This window comes from Lepidochelys kempii, chromosome 6, assembly GCF_965140265.1.
Source record: "Lepidochelys kempii isolate rLepKem1 chromosome 6, rLepKem1.hap2, whole genome shotgun sequence".
NCBI classification, from domain to species: domain Eukaryota; kingdom Metazoa; phylum Chordata; order Testudines; family Cheloniidae; genus Lepidochelys; species Lepidochelys kempii.
The window spans coordinates 101,698,268-101,716,813 of NC_133261.1; the positions used below are offsets into that span (position 1 = coordinate 101,698,268).

General features: G+C 38.3%; 1 protein-coding gene across 3 annotated transcripts in view; it reads left to right on the forward strand.

Annotated features, from left to right (window-relative positions):
• Window positions 1-18,546, forward strand: part of TDP1 (tyrosyl-DNA phosphodiesterase 1) — a 114,355-nt gene that overhangs the window by 16,593 nt on the left and 79,216 nt on the right. For all 3 annotated transcript variants that reach the window (XM_073349395.1, XM_073349396.1, XM_073349397.1), the window contains exons 8-13: window positions 913-1,083; window positions 1,990-2,068; window positions 4,662-4,847; window positions 6,897-6,945; window positions 8,024-8,090; window positions 17,782-17,889. In XM_073349395.1, the coding sequence (XP_073205496.1) occupies window positions 913-1,083; window positions 1,990-2,068; window positions 4,662-4,847; window positions 6,897-6,945; window positions 8,024-8,090; window positions 17,782-17,889 (660 nt within the window). The remainder of the gene's footprint in view (window positions 1-912; window positions 1,084-1,989; window positions 2,069-4,661; window positions 4,848-6,896; window positions 6,946-8,023; window positions 8,091-17,781; window positions 17,890-18,546) is intronic.

An 18,546-nucleotide genomic window follows, 5' to 3' on the forward strand; every position in this document is an offset into this window, starting at 1 on the left:
TACCCTAGAAATCCTCTCCATATAGCTTCTTTCTGGATAATTAGTTTCCAAAAGTTGCCTGTTCTTCTAGTACTCTCAGGAAAAAACTCTCCATCCTCCTTAATAAGGCTTTGGAGAACCCTGAACAGGAGATCTAGGGTTGTGAGGAGGCTCATAGGAGACCATTGTTTCTGCCATCTAGAACCCTAATCTTCTGAAGAGGACACCACTGACTTACTTTGAAGGAGGATGGTGGCAGATCCACACCCTTCTCCATAGTAGAAAGAGTTTGGGGAGGTGACTGACTCACTCCTTTTTCTTATGTCCCCATTTCTGTGCTGAAAGAAGTTTTGGAGTGACAAATGATTGTCCCCTTCTTTCAAAGCATAAAGACCTTTCAGGCCCTCTAGCTTTGGTTCATTTAACTGTTTGTCATTTCATGAATTAGTGGATAAATCTATTTTGCAGGAGTGTAATTTTCAATTTATAGTGACAGTTCTGGATACAAGTATTACTAGTCAGTCCAAACACTGAGATTCAGACTATTATTTATTTAACATTTGTATATAGCACTAGATTTATGGGATGGGGATAAATAGTCAAAGTGGTGCACAGTCTGTGACCCAGTGAGTGTAATTGCAGTCTAGTGTTCCAAGAAATTTATAATAGATAATACATTTGCCATTCTATTTTGACAGAATAATAAATTGTGTTCTTAATTAACCTTCCATTTATATCTGAAGAGTGAGCTGAGATTACTGTGCATGCTTGACAAATTGATTAAGCCAGTCATTTTATTAGTAATTAATAAAGTGTTTCTATCTGGGATTCTGACTGGACTGCTCGATCTACTTTTCTTAGAATATATATATAATGCAATATATGATAAGTGAATAAATATAGTGCTTTAGTGTTTCTTTCCTACTTTTTTAGAATATGGCTAAGCCCCCTATATCCAAGGCTGCCGCATGGAACCACTGGTTCTGCTGGTGAATCTGTAACCAATTTTAAGTCTGACCTAATACTCTATCTGATGACTTATAATTCCCCTACTCTCAAGGAATGGGCTGACATCATCCAAGAGCATGACCTTTCAGAGACAAGGTATGCATCATCTCAGGCTACCTTTTAATGTGGATACCTTTGAGTGCCTAGCCGCTGAAGAGCACAACGTAGGTTATACAGAGTTGGGAGTGTTTTATTTAAGAGATTTCTGATATATTGATTTTAAGAATTGCAATTTAATATTGTCAGTTAATGTATGATAAGGGGTGCAAAGTTCCTTGGCTTTTTATAGTAAATTTAGGATAAGTCACTGGACCCCAGAACTAAATTAAAAATAGTTTATTTAAATGTAGAGTTTGTAACCACCAACTGGGGTAGGGGCAGGGAAGAGGAAGCTGGAAGGCCCTCTGTAAACTATGCTGGAAATGCTGAGAACCCAACTTTAGTGGAGAGAGAAACCTTTTCTGTACAAAAAAAATTAGAAAAGGATTTTCTATTAGCAATAGTAAAAAACACTCTGCTAAAAAGCAAAGAATAAATCTGTATAACTTTGGGAGAAAGGAAAGAGACAGTATGGAGAGGCTGGCATTTGCTATCAAGCTAGCAATCAGTAATGGACTATTGTGTAACAAAATACACTGAATACAATCCAGCTACTCTGTATTATTAGTTCTGTTGTATTTATGTACACTGTATTTTGACAGTGCTAATGTATCAGGCCATGCTGATAAAGTTACTTAAATTGAAATCCGTGTTGAATCTTGTAAATGGAAATTGTCCATGTAAATTTTTCTCTAAGTGAGATTTACATGCTAAATGGAAGATGATGGCTTTGTCTATAAAATAAAGTACTCTGTCTTCCACTTTCTGTTCCTCACCTGGCAATTCTGGATGCTAGTTTGCTTGAATGCCTTATGTCCCCTGACTTGTTTTTCTCTTTTTTTTTTTTTTGGTTCATAATACTCCAAATCCTAAATAAACTAACATATATTTAATTTTTTTAAGAGTATATCTGCTTGGATCAACCCCGGGACGATACCAAGGCAACCAAAAAGAAAAATGGGGTCACTTTAGACTTAGAAAGGTATTGGAATTGTTCACTTTTTTTTCTCCTTTTTTTATTTTCCTTCTCTTTTCATAAATAACTTTTGTGCTGACTTCTTTTGGTTATTTTTAATCTTTCCATCTCTTCATTACAGTTTTCTAATGTTAACTGTAAGCTACTTAACTCCTTTTTTCCAACATATATGGCTGTCAGAATGACATTTTCTAAAGGAAAAAAGAAAAGGAGTACTTGTGGCACCTTAGAGACTAACCAATTTATTAGAGCATAAGCTTTCGTGAGCTACAGCTCACTTCATCAGATGCATATCGTGGAAACTGCAGCAGACTTTATATATACACAGAGAATATGAACCAATACCTCCTCCCACCCCACTGTCCTCCTGGTAATAGCTTATCTAAAGTGATCATCAGGTGGGCCATTTCCAGCACAAATCCAGGTTATCACTTTAGATAAGCTATTACCAGGAGGACAGTGGGGTGGGAGGAGGTATTGGTTCATATTCTCTGTGTATATATAAAGTCTGCTGCAGTTTCCACGATATGCATCTGATGAAGTGAGCTGTAGCTCACGAAAGCTTATGCTCTAATAAATTGGTTAGTCTCTAAGGTGCCACAAGTACTCCTTTTCTTTTTGCGAATACAGACTAACACGGCTATTACTCTGAAACTTTTCTAAAGGAAGTGGGAAAACCATAGATTATGGACTCCATATATCATGATGCCAGACTTGTTACATATGTCAGTAAATAGCAGATCAGAAGCCATTTTAGTGGAAGAGGAATACTTACCTGAGTAGGCGCATAGCAGAAGTTGTCAGTAGGCATGACAGAAGGAAAAGTCAAATTCAGTACAAACTGACCTACGGATAGGATCATTCAATGTTAATATTTAAATTGCTGCCATAGTCACTATTAGATTGGCTCTAAATGACCTGGAAAAAAAGTACTGTATATTTTTCAAGTGTGACTACATTGATAAGGAATTGAAAATGCAGGAGGTTGGCCAGCAAATATGATGGAACAAAATAAGCATATTCAAGTTGTCTTCAATTTTTGGCTTGCTATAACTGGTTAAGGTTAGGGAATAACTGAATTTTCTACATCACTTAGTAAATCAGTTATTAAGCCACATTCAGAAAGTTTCATACAATATTACATATTTTACTATAGAATATCTTTCCACTAGGGATTACTGTAAAAATACTCTATTTTTTATGGTTTTGTGGAGATTTATTCAGAATTGTAAGAAGATACCTCATGTTATCTGTTATATGCACATTTCCAAAGTTTAGAAGGCACACTATACCTAACACAGGGATTGGCAACCTTTGGCACGTGGCCCATCAGGGAAATCTGCTGATGGGATGGTTTGTTTGTCTGCAGGTTCCGCAGGTTTGGCTGATGGCAGCTCCTACTGGCCATGGTTCACCGTTCCAGGCCAATGGGGGCTGCAGGAAGTGGCGGCAAACACATCCCTTGGCCCACGCCGCTTCCCGCAGCCCCCATTGGCCTGGAACGGTGAACCGCGGCCAATGGGACCTGCAATCGGCCGAACCTATGGATGCTGCAGGTAAACAAATAGTCCCATCCCACCAACGGATTTCGGGCCACATGCCAAAGGTTGCTGATCCCTGACCTAACACCTCTTTGGCATGTGGTAATTTCATGCTCTGCCAAACTTTTTACCTGTCATGGTCAAGAAATTCTAACACCATCTTTCACAAATGTCAGTGAGCTGTTAAATGTGTCATTTTGTCTCATTCATTTTCCACTCAAAGAAGTATCCACTCTTTGACCGCCCGTTGAAATCTGAGCTACATGCTCCCTCATTATGACATAATGGAAAGTCAGAGACTGCAGATAGCTTTCAACCTTTCACTGGACAAGGAAATTATAAAGGTTAGATCCCCCTTGTAAAGTAAATGTTTGAATATGTATATTTATTTTATGGTTGGGATGAAAAACTCACCTTTTATAGTATAATGCAGCTCTCATCATGAAGGTGGTGTCTGTCCTTTTCTCAGATAATTTAATTGGCATTTACGGCCTTGTCAACTTTGGTTTTGTGTATTTTCCTAATTATCCTTTCAGTAAGAATATCTTAGAATCTTGAAGAGGAAATTTTCTGTGCCTGCCCGCCCCCTCCCCCCAATCCAGCCCTCACCCCCTAATGCACTTTCTCTCGGTATCACTTTCACTCTCTCCTGGGCATCTGAGGCTGGGAATTTTCAAAGGAGGCTAAGGGAGTTAGGTGCCCAATATCCATCACATTTCAAAAGACTTATGTGACTAACTTCCTGAAACATGGAGGCTGGGATTATCAGAAGAATCTAAGGATTCTGGCAGTTTCAGTTCATTTGAACAAAACTATTTTGTAATCTCTTTTCCCCATGGAAAAGAGCATCATGGGTTTTGAATTGTTTTTTAAAGTTGAGTAGTGTTTTATATTGGACTCTTGAATAGATAATCCAACTTTTTTATTAGTGGCAAATGAAGTGCTTAATTATAGAGAGCATCAAACAAGATCTTAAATACTGAAACCTGGCTATACATTTTTTGTTACGTAGTTTGACACATTGAAGTCTAACACAACGTTTTTATTTTCCCAAATAGCTTTTGAAAGAGTATACATCACCAATACCAGCACAAGAATCTTGGCCGGTGATAGGACAGTTTTCAAGTATTGGATCAATGGGAGCGGACCAGTCCAAATGGTTGTGTTCAGAATTTCAAGAGAGCCTGATTACGCTAGGTGGTACTGTGAAGACTCTAGCAAAACCTGACATTCCTATTCATTTGGTATGTTTTCTAGGTGGTGGTGGTTGGTAATTTTTATTTAATGTTTACCGACTTATTTTTTTCCAATGTTCAGAATAGGATAACACAGACAAGTCTCGTTGTCAATATCAGTTTGCAATAACTTCTGAAAAAAATTATCCAGGATTTTTTACTTAAAATTGCCAAAGTGGAAGAATTTTTTTCTAGTTATTTAATGATAAAAGAATAAAATATTAACTGTACCCACGTGATGTACAAAATCCTAGAGCTATACTTAAAGTAAGCCTTAGAATCAGTTTGTTTCCGGCTTCAACTTACAGGACCATTCTCCAGTGTTTCTTAAATCAGGCATGAGACATTGGTGGAATATCGGCAGATGAGAATTAAGATTTATTCTCTCTGATTTCACTCAATAGTAAAGGGGATGAATTGGCAGAAAATATGCAGTTATTTTCTGTCTGCAACCGGTAGAGATGATAACTTTCGGTAGAACTAGATTTTTGGTATAGCTTTTTGTATTTTTCTCCCTTTCATAATTATTTCACAATTCTATCCTTTTTTGTCAAGGTAACTTGAGCAAAACTAGCCCCCTGGAGTTACCTCTTGAGTAGTATATAACCACATCTGTGTACTGTGCCACATTTTCTCTATCCCAGTGGAAAAACTAATTTTAACATTTTTAAGAAAAGGATTAATGTAGCTATTTTAGCTCTACTATAGGATTTTGTCAACAGCACTGTGACCACCTGGGTTTTCACAGTCAAAGGGAGGGGAGAAATTGAGTTATGGAATTGTAGAAAGATCATTTTGCAAACTGCTATATATGAGAGTTGGCCATCACTAAAATACATCTTCCACTGGAGTAGGATGTAACGGTCATTCTCGAACAGCAACATAACATAATAGGTTTTGGGAAGAAAAGGGGAAGAATAATTTTCTTTTGAAATTGCAAGGAAAATATAGGGCTGGTTTACACTGAAAACTTACATTGGCATCACTACATCTCTCAAGGGTGTGCAAAAGCCACACTATTGAGGGACATAGCAGTGCTGACCTAACCCCCTGGAGTAGACGGTGCTAGGTTAACCGATGAATTCTTTGGTTGACCTAGTTACCATCTCTCAGGGAGGTGGATTATCTACAGTGACAGGAGAACCCCTTCTGTCGTTGTGGTGAGCATATACACTGAAGCACTGTAGCTGTATTACTGTAGCATTTTAAGTGTAGATATACCCTAACTAGGGAAAATGTATGTGGCCTGAAACACCAAGGTAACATATCTAGTCCCTCAAAGTGCTCTGAAATCTTTGACCACAAGTGGAGAGAGTGTTTTTACATTTAAAATCTAGAAGATGGTATTTTCTTCCCACAGCTGCATTGTTTTCTATTTTGGAAACTGATGAAATCCCAGAAACATCAATTTTGTTCACATCACCAAAGTTTTCTAAAATGTAGTTCCCAAAATGTGAAAGGTATTTTGTTTTCATTCCACATCCTGTAATCCCCTCTCTGTGTATCTCCTCAAGTGGCAGTATCCATGTCACTTGCACTCCTCTATTATCTTAGGTAAAAGGAAAAAAAGAGCAAGGACAGAGTCTTGTAAACTAGAAGTTAAGAATAGACTGATCAGTCAGGGAAGAGCCCACTATGACCTCAGGGGCATTACTTGGAATATGTTTGTTGGAGTCTCTGCTCCTTTTAACCCTGAATGTCATGGATATTCACCCAGCAGCAGTAGAAGATAACTGATAGCGTAAGTGTTGAACGTTTGTTACTGGTTCATGACTAATTTTCCACTTTGGTTAGTTTAATTCCAATGAAATCTAGTTTGTAGCTTTTTTTTTTTAATTCTCAGACTCCTGTATTGTGTTCAGTCTTTTCTTGCTTTCCTGGAGGAGTGTGTCCTTTTAGTCCACATTATTTGCTAGGAATGTGACTTGTCAGAATATTCAATGTTTAAAAAAATAGGATCCTAATATCTTTATTTCAAAGTTAGTAATATTTTAGTAGAACTGCATTATTTCAATTAGCTTGGTTTGATTATTACTTTTTTTTTTTTTTTTTTAAAAGATTTACCCTACTGTGGACAATGTGAGGCAAAGTTTGGAAGGATATCCTGGTAAATAAATGAATAGAAACATTTCTAAAGTTTTTGTGATAATGCATTGTAAGATAATGTGTAAATGTTTCATTGATCAGTGTTTCTTCTGAATGAGCCTCAAGCTGCTGGCTGTGTTGGGAAGACTGTTGGGTTATTGGCCAGCCAGCCATCTTCTGATTTGTTTTTGGAGCTCAGACACTAGCACTGCAAAGCTTTCTATGTATTGGCATGTAAATTACAAATCTATTAGTCCAGTTTGCACGTCAGACACAGAATACTATTCCAGATCACAACTATGACTTAGGGGTATGTGGGATCTGGCAACAAACTAAATGATTTGGATGTACTTGTGGTTATACAAAAGTCTTCTTTACACTGAGTTTTGCAAGCAAGAATAGTAGGAGGCGTGATTCATGTTCTGTTACGTTCCATGTCTAAGCCCTAGCTGAATACTTATCCAAGGAGTGGTAATGGTTGCTCAGGTGATATTTTAACATTCCAAGCTCTACAGTTGTTAAGTTCATTCTTCCCAGGTCCATATTTCTGAAGTCAGTGTGCATGTTTCAAAGTTGGGCACAGACTACATTTTCAGAAATGTCATATCTCAATGTCTAGCATGTGATACCCATGTTCTAAAGTGCTGCCTCATAAAATGGTCACTGATCTGTCTGAAGCTTTATTGTTCACTGTTTCTTGTGTAAGTGAATAATGCTCATCTATCTGTGGATTATGAGCCACTTGATTATGGGCTACGCGCTCCATTGGGCATAATAAGGAAAAATATCCACAGAGGTATCTTAAGAAGGGACTGAACTGTGAATCATTAATCTGATATTTTTGAATTCATTTTCTGGTGTAAATTGGTTACTTCGTGTTTGGGGATCTGTGTTTAAATTTTTTCTGTCTGATGAGACAAACCATTTAGTATCACAGGAGGCTTCTGATTTGTTTTTCAAAAGAACATTGAGATGCAAATGGAGCTAATGTATTCCTCTACCCCCTCATTATTTACTGAGAATGTATTTTTGTACTGTTTTCAAAATGTCTTTCAAAAATCAAATACCAGTGTTGATAACATTGTTTCTTTTCTTTTGAGCTGGTGGCTCTCTTCCATACAGTATACAAACTGCACAGAAACAACTTTGGCTGCACTCTTATTTCCAGTAAGTGAAATTGTCTCTTGATCCTTTACAGCATTGATTTACAGACATTATGGTTAAACTTACATTGTTGTAATACGTTGTGGTGTGGAATGCAAATTTAGGCAAACTGGTCAGATACCTGGTGGGATTTTAGACTCCATTAAACAATTTCTTTGCTTCCAAATCTAGCTGTGTTTTGCTTACCACACAGATTCAGTATATGCTTGGTCACAAGAACTCGCCGATATTATGGAATCCTGGACATTTCATAAAAGATCAGCTAATCACCAGAAATTTTTACTTTTAAAACTGAAATTTAAGACATTGTCTAAATCTTCCTTCTCTAACCTGGAGCGATAATATGATTGTACTGCAATTTTGCCCTGAGCCCCATATCCTCAGGATCTGGGCAGGAGTTTTCTGCTATTGGCTCCAACTGAAGCTGGTCCGAACAGGGTTAGGAAGATCTTGTTACTGCAGTGCAGCAGCTATGGTGCAAGCCAGACCCTTATTTATATAATGTTTATGACCTCACTTGTTCTAAAATACTAAGGGTGAAATTCTGGTCCTGTTGCACTCAGTGTGAGTTTTACTGTTGATCTCACTGGGGCCAGGACTTCAGGTGAAGTCTTTTAGGAAAGATTTATTGTCAGTACAAATACTCCATTTAAAAGTAAAAAGTGAAAAGGAATGGGGCCTAGAGTCTTTCTGCAGCCCAATGGAGCTTGGTTTTCTACCTGGTAACTTGTCTAATTTCTTTTCTACATTCCATGTGCATCGTAAGAGACTATGATGTAACTTTCTTTATGGTTTTAAAACGGAAAAATGCATTAATGCAACTTTCAAGGCCGATTAAACTTCTTAAAATGTTTGTCTGAAAATGGCATTGTGATATTCCATGTTATCAGTTACAAATTTGTTAACTTACAAATGAAAATAATTGATGTTTGGCAAACTGGGTTTTGGGTGTTGTAACTGAGTGCTTTAAAAGCCTCTTGCTTTCAATGACTACTTCATTTGTCTAATTTTTTTTAATGTGAATGCTGTGCTATCTCCAAGAATTTAAAGGGACACCAATTTAAAAATAAAGCCTTATCTGCACTAGGGAAATTTTGTAACATTTCTCAGACTTCTTAACACTAGAAGGAGCAACCTAGAGCGTTTTAGTGTAGACAAGCTACCAGCATTTTAAGTACCATGTCAGTTGGCCCTTCCTTTACAAATTTGTAGAGCATATCATCTGCAATGTACTTGCTTCTTTGTACATGGCAACACAGATGTTGTTTGCTTTTCCAGATGCTTATGTACTTCGTTCTGTCTACAGCCAGAAGCACTGCACTTGTTTTTCTTTAGAATTCTGAAACAAACAAAAATTAAAAAGTATTCTCAGCTGACTGAGACCAAAATATGTATAAGTAGGTCTAGATCAGACAGATTGTACCAGCTATTATTTATACATCAGAAAATGTTTCAGTGCAGCTCCATTTTAAGACCTTCTATTAGAATTTTGATAAGACAACTGCAAATAAAAGCTCATTCCGAAATTACTTTAAATGAGTTAACTTTTTTTAAAATAATATCTAGTGTAGGAATTTAAATGCTCAAAACTGGGAAATTGAAGTTAAGATTAAATACATACTATTAACTCCTTGTTTGTACATACTCAAAAAATACCCATGATCTTATATGTATTAGTGATTATGCCTTTGCAGTATACAAAGCTACTTGTGACCACTAAAGAATATTCCTTTTTCATTAATCAGAATGTCTTTAGAACAATGACATTCACACACTCCCTGGCCCCTAGGACTCCTTCCCAGGTTTTGCACTGAAATCTGTCTATGATGCGACTCCTGTTGAGAATTGGAGGAGCGTTGCATGGCAACTTATGCAGTGCAGAAGCAATCAGTTGTTTGTTTATCCTTGGTCTCAGTTTCTAGTAGTCCTCTATCATGTAACCTTTGTCCCTTTATTCTGAGAAACAATACTGATGAGTTATGGAGGAATCTGCTGCTGGAGGGTTGCTGTGATGTGGGGCTTTGGGGTGGGAGGGAAAGTAAGATGAAATTAGCATATTGGAAGGCTCTCCCTTACTGACTATAATAAGTAGGACTAAGACTCGGAGACACAACACGGAGGAATTGGCAGAAATAAATGGGTACTATCCTAAAGGAAGGGAGAAGGAATAGAGAGAAGGAAGCACTCAGATACTTTACCGGTGTAATGGTTATTTGTACTCCCACAAAGAGCTAGAAATACCTCCCAATATTTTGAAAGCGTGTGGCAGATTGTGGTATATACCTCCAAACTTCTGACAGCAAAAATGAATCCATAGCTCTGTAATGCAGTTCTGAATTTAAATAAATGAGCTTTAAAGTACATGCTTATTAGAAGAATGAGATGTACACAACTTATCATAGCTGCACTTTTCTGACCATGGCAAATCATGTGTCAGGCGCTTCAGTGCTATTGTAAAAGTAGTACAGTTTGTTCCAAGGCTGGTAGTCTTTGATACAGAATGTGTTCTCTTTTTTATTCTTTTCTTCTTGCTATGTTCTCTTACCACTGGGCTATATTTTTGTCCAGATTGATAGACCTTTAAGGTCTTCACTAGAGTGCCCTTCATGCCATTGTCTGTCCTTACGATAACACAAGATGTTCTGTTACATCCAATACTTGAAGTTCAAATCCTGGAATTGTGTGCTTTATACTTGATACATTCATAGAGTTTAAGGCCAGATGGAACTATTAGATCATTCTAGTCTGACCTCCTGTATATCACAGGCCATTAAATTTCACCTAATTACTTCTGTATAGAGCCCAATAACTTGGGTTTGGCTAAAGCAAATTTTACAGAAAGGCATCCAGTTTTGATTTGAAGAGATCAAGAGATGGAGAATCCACCATTTCCTGTGGTAGTTTGTTCCAGTGGTTAATCATCTTCACCGTTAAAAATGTATGCCTTATTTCTAAATGGAATTTGTCATGGTTCAGCATCTAGTCACTGATTCTTATGTTTTTCTCTGTTAGATTAAAGAACCCTTTAATACATGGCATTTTCTCCCCATAAAGGTACTTATGGTTTATAATCAAATCACCTCTGTCTTCTTTTTGATAAACTAAACACATCAAGTTTTTTAAATCTCTTCCTGTAAGACATTTTCTCCAGCCATCAAATCATTTTTGTGCCTCTGTTCTGCATCCTCTCCAATTTTTAACATCCTTTTAAAAATATGAATACCAGAACTATATTGCAGTAAGATGACCACCTTGTTCCTATTGACTACTTCCCTGTTTATATTTCCAAGGATTGCATTAGCCCTCTTTGCCACAACATTGAGCTGGGAGCTCCTGTTGAGTTGCTCGTCCACTATTACCCTAAATCTTTCTGTCATTGTCCAGGATACAGCCTTCTATGATGTAGGTATGGCTTGCATTCCTTGTTCCTACAGATATAAAACTTTGCATTTGGCAGTACTAAAACTAATTTTGTTTGAATGAGCCAATCTTACTAAATCGTTGAGATAACTTCCTTATTTATTGCTCTTGCCAATTTTTGCCATCTGCAAATTATAACAGCATTAACTTTATATTTACTTCTAGATCAGGGATTGGCAACGTTTAGCACGTGGCCCGCCAGGGTAAGCCCCCTGGCGGGCTGGGCCAGTTTACCTGCCACCTCTGCAGGTTTGGCCAATCGCGGCTCCCAGTGGCTGCGGTTTGCCGCTGCAGGCCAATGGTAGCTGCGGGGAGCCACGGCCAGCACATCCCTTGGCCCACGCTGCTTCCCGCAGCCCCCATTGGCCTGGAGCACTGAACCGCGGCCAGTGGGAGCCGCAATCAGCCGAACCTGTGGATGTGGCAGGTAAACAAACCGGCCCAGCCTGCCAGGGAGCTTAGCCTGGCAGGCCGTGTGCCAAACATTGCCGATTCCTGTTCTAGATAATTGATGAAAATGTTGAATTAGTGTCAGGCCTACTACCAGTCCCTGTGAATCCCAGTGGACATCTCCATTTGATGATTATTTCCCATTAGCTATTTTCTGTCAGCTTAATGTGTGCACTATTGATACTGTATAGTGCTAGTGCTTTAATCAGAATATCATGCAGTACTCCATCAAATGCATTACAAAAGTCTAAGTATACTACATCAGCAGTTACCTTTATTGGCCAACCTTGTATGATCAGAGAATTAAATCACGTTTGTTTGACAAGATCTGGTTTCCATGTGGACTGGTATTTAATCATATTTCTTAGTATTTAGTGTTGACTAGGTCATTCCCTCCCACATGAAAAAGTGAATGGGATGAAATTAGGTAGAAGACTGTCTTGAGGCCTGTTGAATTGAGGAAAGAGTAGGTTTGCTTCTCTGTATAGTAAACTGTAGTATGATCTTTTAACCCTGCAATAACCAAAGTTTCACATACCTCGAGGCATCCTCAGAGGAGCAGTATGTCTGTTATTTCCCAGGCACTACTTGTTCTCATATCAGTGTTGCTGTCAGGCTCCTCTGGTCATGCTTGCGCCTGATCACCAGCCCATGTAGGGCTGGTTAATAATTTGAAGCAGAAATCTGTGTAGCTAATCATTCTTAATTTCTGTGGATTTGCAGGGGGCTGATATTAGAGAAAATGAATCTCTAATCATATGCATGGGCGGGCAGAGTTTGCATGGCGGAGCTTCCATGGTGTTATGCTAGCTGAACTTCCCCTCTCCCTGAATAGAATCACATGCAAAGAAGCAGCCTCCTGTTTCTTTCATCCCATTAGTACCAAACACCTGAGAGGCTGGAGTGGCTATTTAACTTGCAGAGATGAAATATACTGGTGTGTTTTTTCATATAAAGTCCTTTCAATTCCTTGTTTGGGTGGTTGCCCTTTCTTCTCATTTTGTTTTCCAAATCATGAATTCTGAATGGAACAAAAAGTTTTATCCAACAAATATATAAAAGAGCATCAATGTTTGAAACCCTGCAGGTGGTTATGAGAATTGCAAATGAGTTATCACCATGTAATTCAAAGGAGTACATAAGCGTTTTCTTCTCTTTTTTGTAGCAAAGATGTGCATTTTGAAATAATGCTACCTATTATAATATGATCTTGCCTGATTGGCATATCATCTTAAAGACTTTGTTTATTTCCTTGTGTTTAGCTGATGGAGGAATTATCTCATTGGTCTTTGTTTTTGGTACACCTAGAAGAGCACAAACTTGTATCAGACTGTTGATCAGATTTCATTTGAGGCTATGCATTAGTCAGGTAAGCTATAGTTATTGTGGAAATGTGAAACACATAAGATGTGTGGCAAACCCAGTTACTTTTTCTGAATGGGGTAGAATTAAAATTGCCTTCTTAAGAGTGGTTTCAGAGTAGCAGCCATGTTAGTCTGTATTTGCAAAAAGAAAGTACTTGTGGCACCTTAGAGACTAACTTGGTTAGTACTCCTTTGCTTATTAAGAGAAACTTTTCAAAAATTAAAAGTGGTAGCTAGGAGATGACTTATTGCATTAGACCCTAACAGAAAGATAGTCTTGTACTCCAAAATGCATGACACTATATAGATTTCTGTGAAGTATTAGAAGTATATTGTAGCACAATGTTAATTCTTGGCAAAGTATGTGTTCAAAGAGCTCATGATGCTTTGGTATGTGAGCTGTTTAGTCTTCATCTTTAATTTCTTCAATTTGAGGAGGAAAGTGAGCTAGCATTTATTTCTAACATACAAATCAAGGCTGAAGATGGAATTCTGAAATAAAAGCTGACATAAGACATATGCTGATGTACTGCAAAATCTGTATGTTTATTTTTCACGTTAATTCCATCTACTAGAATCTAGAAACTATGGAGATTAGAATCTAGTGGGCAAAACAGTAAAATGATGGGATGATACTCATACAATACATAGAATGTCAGTAGAGATGGGAAGAAAAGGTAAAAGGGTGATGCTGTCATCCTACGTATCGCAAGGATTTATAGCACCTATACAGCAGTGGAGGTGGTGGAGAAATACTTTATGGAAGGGTACAAGGAATGAAAAACAAAAGTGGACAGTGGCACCTTGTCCACCAGGATAGGAGAAAAGCCAAAATAAAAAAATAAGGCCTACTCTTTTTAGTCACCTTGTATTGCAGTATGCAGTACTTATGGAGGATAGCTGGGTAGGTGGTGGGTGGGGAAATAACCAGACGCATCATCAGATTGGTTCCTAAGTTTTGTGTAAAGGCAGCTTCATAAATCAGAAAGTAGTGACTCCAACTGGAGAAAAAGAACCATTATCTGCTTACTGTTTAGGAATCTGGATAAATATGGAATCTGGAAACCAGGAGCTACTTGACTTTAGAATAATAGAGAATGAGATCACGAAATGCATACAATGAGGATATAGATTTCAGGTAAACAGTTTTTGGGAAGGGAAAAAATAAAGGATGCAATTCTTCAAAAGTGCCTAAGTAAATTAGGAGCACAAGTCCAGTTGACTTTCAACTTGTACTCCTTAGTCATTTAAAATCTCACCCCTAGTGAGTATGGAGCAAATGGATATGCTATTAAAATCTGCAGGCATGGAAAAAAGCAGGTGAATCTCAAAAGACTTCTAACAGTCTACAATTCTTCTGAAAAAAGATCGTAAGCATTAAGTAGGAGGAAGAATTATTTAGAACAGTGCAGGAGTGTGTCTAAAAGCAGTGAAATGAAACTGAGCAAAGGGTGGGGGGGGAAGGCTAAAGTCTGTTTGAGTAATAGTCTCCCAGGAGATGTGGTGGAAGCCCCAATTCTCCAATCATGTAAGACTGGACTGGATACTCCAGAATATATTGTAAGAAATCATTCTTGAATGGTACTAAGATGGAATAGCTGGTTAGTGTAGGAAGTAAGTATGTCTTCTGTTCTAGGGTTGTTTTGAAGGAGCTGTGTATTGATTGAAATTTTAAAGAATGCCTGGGGTTGTGGTGGTGAGGAAGTCTACCCCGTTTTAATGCAGCAGTGATGATTTTGGCAGGCTGCTAAAATAGCTGTTTAATTTATACTTTGTTGATGCTGTATATAATTGAGACACATGTCCTTTAAAGACTGTGTGAATAGCAGACTGCCAAATGAAACAAGTGTTCCCCTACAGAGGTGGGGTCATAATATAATTGAGCAATGGGCTGTTAAATGTTGTAAAATCAAGATAAAAGGAAACTGTGATAAAGTATTGGCAAAAGTGACAGGAGGAATAAGTTTCCAGTTTGAAATTAAACTGCTACTCACTTAAATTACCAGTTCACACAAAGTTTCTTCCTCCCCATGCCATGCATGCCTCAGCCTTCAGTTCACACCTTGACACAATTTTTTTTAACTTTCAACAAAATAATTACTTCAAGCTGTGGTTTTATATTATAATAATCTCTCAAAGCTAGTCCCTTTCAACTTTCCTTATTTAACCCTTAGCACATCGAACAGGTCTGAGGTTGTTACGGTGGCACAAGATCAGCCTTGAACCATATTCAGGGCTAACTAAATTCTGATGCAGATGTGTTTATATCACCAAAGATATTTAACAAAGTAACCCTCAAGTTGTTGTTATATTGAAATGTGCTCTGTCTTTTCTTCCTTTTTAACCTTGCTGCCAAAGAATGATTTCCTCCCCCCCCCCCCCAATCATCTGTAGTCAGGTTTAGAATTAAACCAACACTGGGGCTTACATTTAAAAATACGCCAAAAAACCACACTGTCAACTTGAAATCTAGTCTGTTTCAAACATGAGTTACACAGATACTGCATCTGCCCAGAGTCTCTTGTCAATTTCTTTGGTTTTACAGTTCTGTTACCCAATTTTTAAAAATGCTTTTCTCCCTTGTGTGACAAAGTTCCTCCTACCTTGGTGGGTCTTGCGCTTATTGGCGGATTTGCTTACCTTGGAGCTTCACGGCAGCCCTTAGTTTTGCCGTTTTCATGAACCCACAGTCCAGGTCAACTCCTCCTGTGTCTGACCAGGAGTTGGGAGGTTTGGGGGGAACCCGGGCCTGCCCTCTACTCTGAGTTCCAGCCCAGGGACCTGTGGAATACAGCTGTCTAGAGTGCCTCCTGGAACAGCTGTGCGACAGCTACAACTCCCTAGCATACTTCCCCATTGCCTCTTCCCAACACCTTCTTTATCCTCACCATAGGACCTTCCTCCTGGTGTCTGATAATGCTTGTACTCCTCAGTCCTCCAACAGTATGCGTTCTTACTCTCAGCTCCTAGCGCCTCTTGCTCCCAGCTCCTCACACATGCACACCACAAACTGAAGTGAGCTCCTTTTTAAACCCAGGTGCCCTGATTAGCCTGCCTTAATTGATTCTAGCAGCTTCCTGATTGGCTGCAGGTGTTCTAATCAGCCTGTCTGTCTTAATTGTCTCCAGAAGGTTCCTGATTGTTCTGGAATGTTCCCTGTTACCTTAGCCAGGGAAAAGAGACCTACTTAGCCTGGGGCTGATATATCTGCCTTCTGTTACTCTCCTATAGCCATCCGGCCCGACCCTGTCACATATATTATGTAATATATTTAGGTTGACAGCATCCTTTTTTAAACTCCTCTTTCCAATCTCCCTTTCCATGTTACTGTACTCTCCAGTGACTTTTTTTTTTAATGTGACTTGAAAAATAAGTATTAAAAAAAAAAAAACTGAGTGGGGAATTTGACTTTTCTCCTTCCTCTTCCTTCCTGTCTACCCCCTCTTCCCCCCCTCCCCAAATCTGTGTGGCCCTATCAAAGGAAATTCTTAGTCATAACAATACATTTCCAATTTTGATAGCTCTAGTTATTTATGTTTGGAGAAAAGCCACTATGTATCTAGTCTCTTGGACTGTTAAATAGATTTACTGTAGTTAGATGATTCTGGTGCTTAAATGGAAGATAATTGATGTTCCTCTTGTTAAAATACAGTAATTAGTTTGTATGTTGAAAGGCAGAAGGAAAGTGGACATAAGTGATCACTCAAAAGGTTAAATATTAGCTCAGTGGACAACAGGAAGGATGGTCTTTTAGATTATGGCAGAGGAACAGAAGTCAGGAGATCTGGGTTTCATTCCTGACTCTACCATAAACACCTTGGGTAACTTTGGGAGAATTACTTAATCTCATTCTGCCTTCATTTCACCACTGATTAAAATGGAGATAATGTTTGCCCTACTTAACAGGATTGTGGAGACATAATTCACTAACGTTTTGTAATGTGCTTTGTGATAATCTTGGAACATGCCAAAGAAATGAACAGTACTGTTAATGAACTCCTGATTGAATAAGTCATTTACTAGTTCCAAAGAGCACACTATCCTCTTCTACTTGGCTGGAAGTTTGGAATCTGTTCTTAAAGTGTTTGGTGGTGGATAACTAGGATGGAAGAATGGAATGTTTCCTCAAGGCATCCTGGGGCACACAAGAAATTTGTTTATATAAATATATATCCTTTGTAATATGTAAATATGGCCTGACTTCCAACTGTGGTGTGCGATGGGCTTTAAGCAATATCTAGATGCGTAATTGAAAGATTTCATATTATTTGTTTTCAGTAACATGAATGTTAAGTATAGCAAGGTAAGTAAGAATATATATCAAACTTGGACTGCTGCAGCCACGTGCCCAATATACGTACGGAATTACTTACTTGTTATATGGTACAGTGACTTTGGGAGCTACAAAACTAAAGCTGCTTATTTGAAGTAAATTCCTTTTTTTTGTTTTTGTTTTGCAGCAAATGGTCAGCAGAAACCTCAGGCCGCAGCCATGCTATGCCTCACATTAAGACTTACATGAGGCCATCTCCTGACTTCCAGAAGATTGCGTGGTTTTTAGTTACAAGGTAAACGAACTATACATTCCTAATTCCTGCGAACAAAGGCTGCAGACCATATTTACATGATGGAGGACTTTCTGTCTTGGGAAGCAATAACTCTGGAAAAAGATTTGGGGGTTGTGGTAGATAATCAGTTGAATGTGACCTCCCAGTGTGACCCTGTGGCCAAAAGGGCTTATGCAGTTCTTGGGCTCATATACAGAGGAATCTCCAGTAGGAGTAGGGAAGTTATTTTACCTCTGTATTTGGCAGGCTTCAGGAATACTGTGTCCCATTCTGGTGTCCACAGTTCAAGAAGGATGTTGATAAATTGGAGAGGGTTCAGAGAAAACCATCAAGAATGATTAAAGGATTAGAAAACATGCCTCACAGTGGTGGACTCAAAGAACTCAGTCTATTTAGCTTAACAAAGAGAAGATTAAGGGGTGACTTGATTACTATAAGTGCCTACATGGGGAACAAATATTTAATAATGGGCTCTTCCATCTAGCAGAGAAAGGTATAACATGATCCAGTGATTGGAAGTCAAAGCTAGACAAATTTAGACTAGAAATAAGATGTACATTTTTAAACAGCAAGAGTAATTAACCGTTGGACCAATTTACCAAGAGTCATGGCAGATTCTCCAGCACTGGCAATTTTTAAATCAAGATAGGTTCTAGG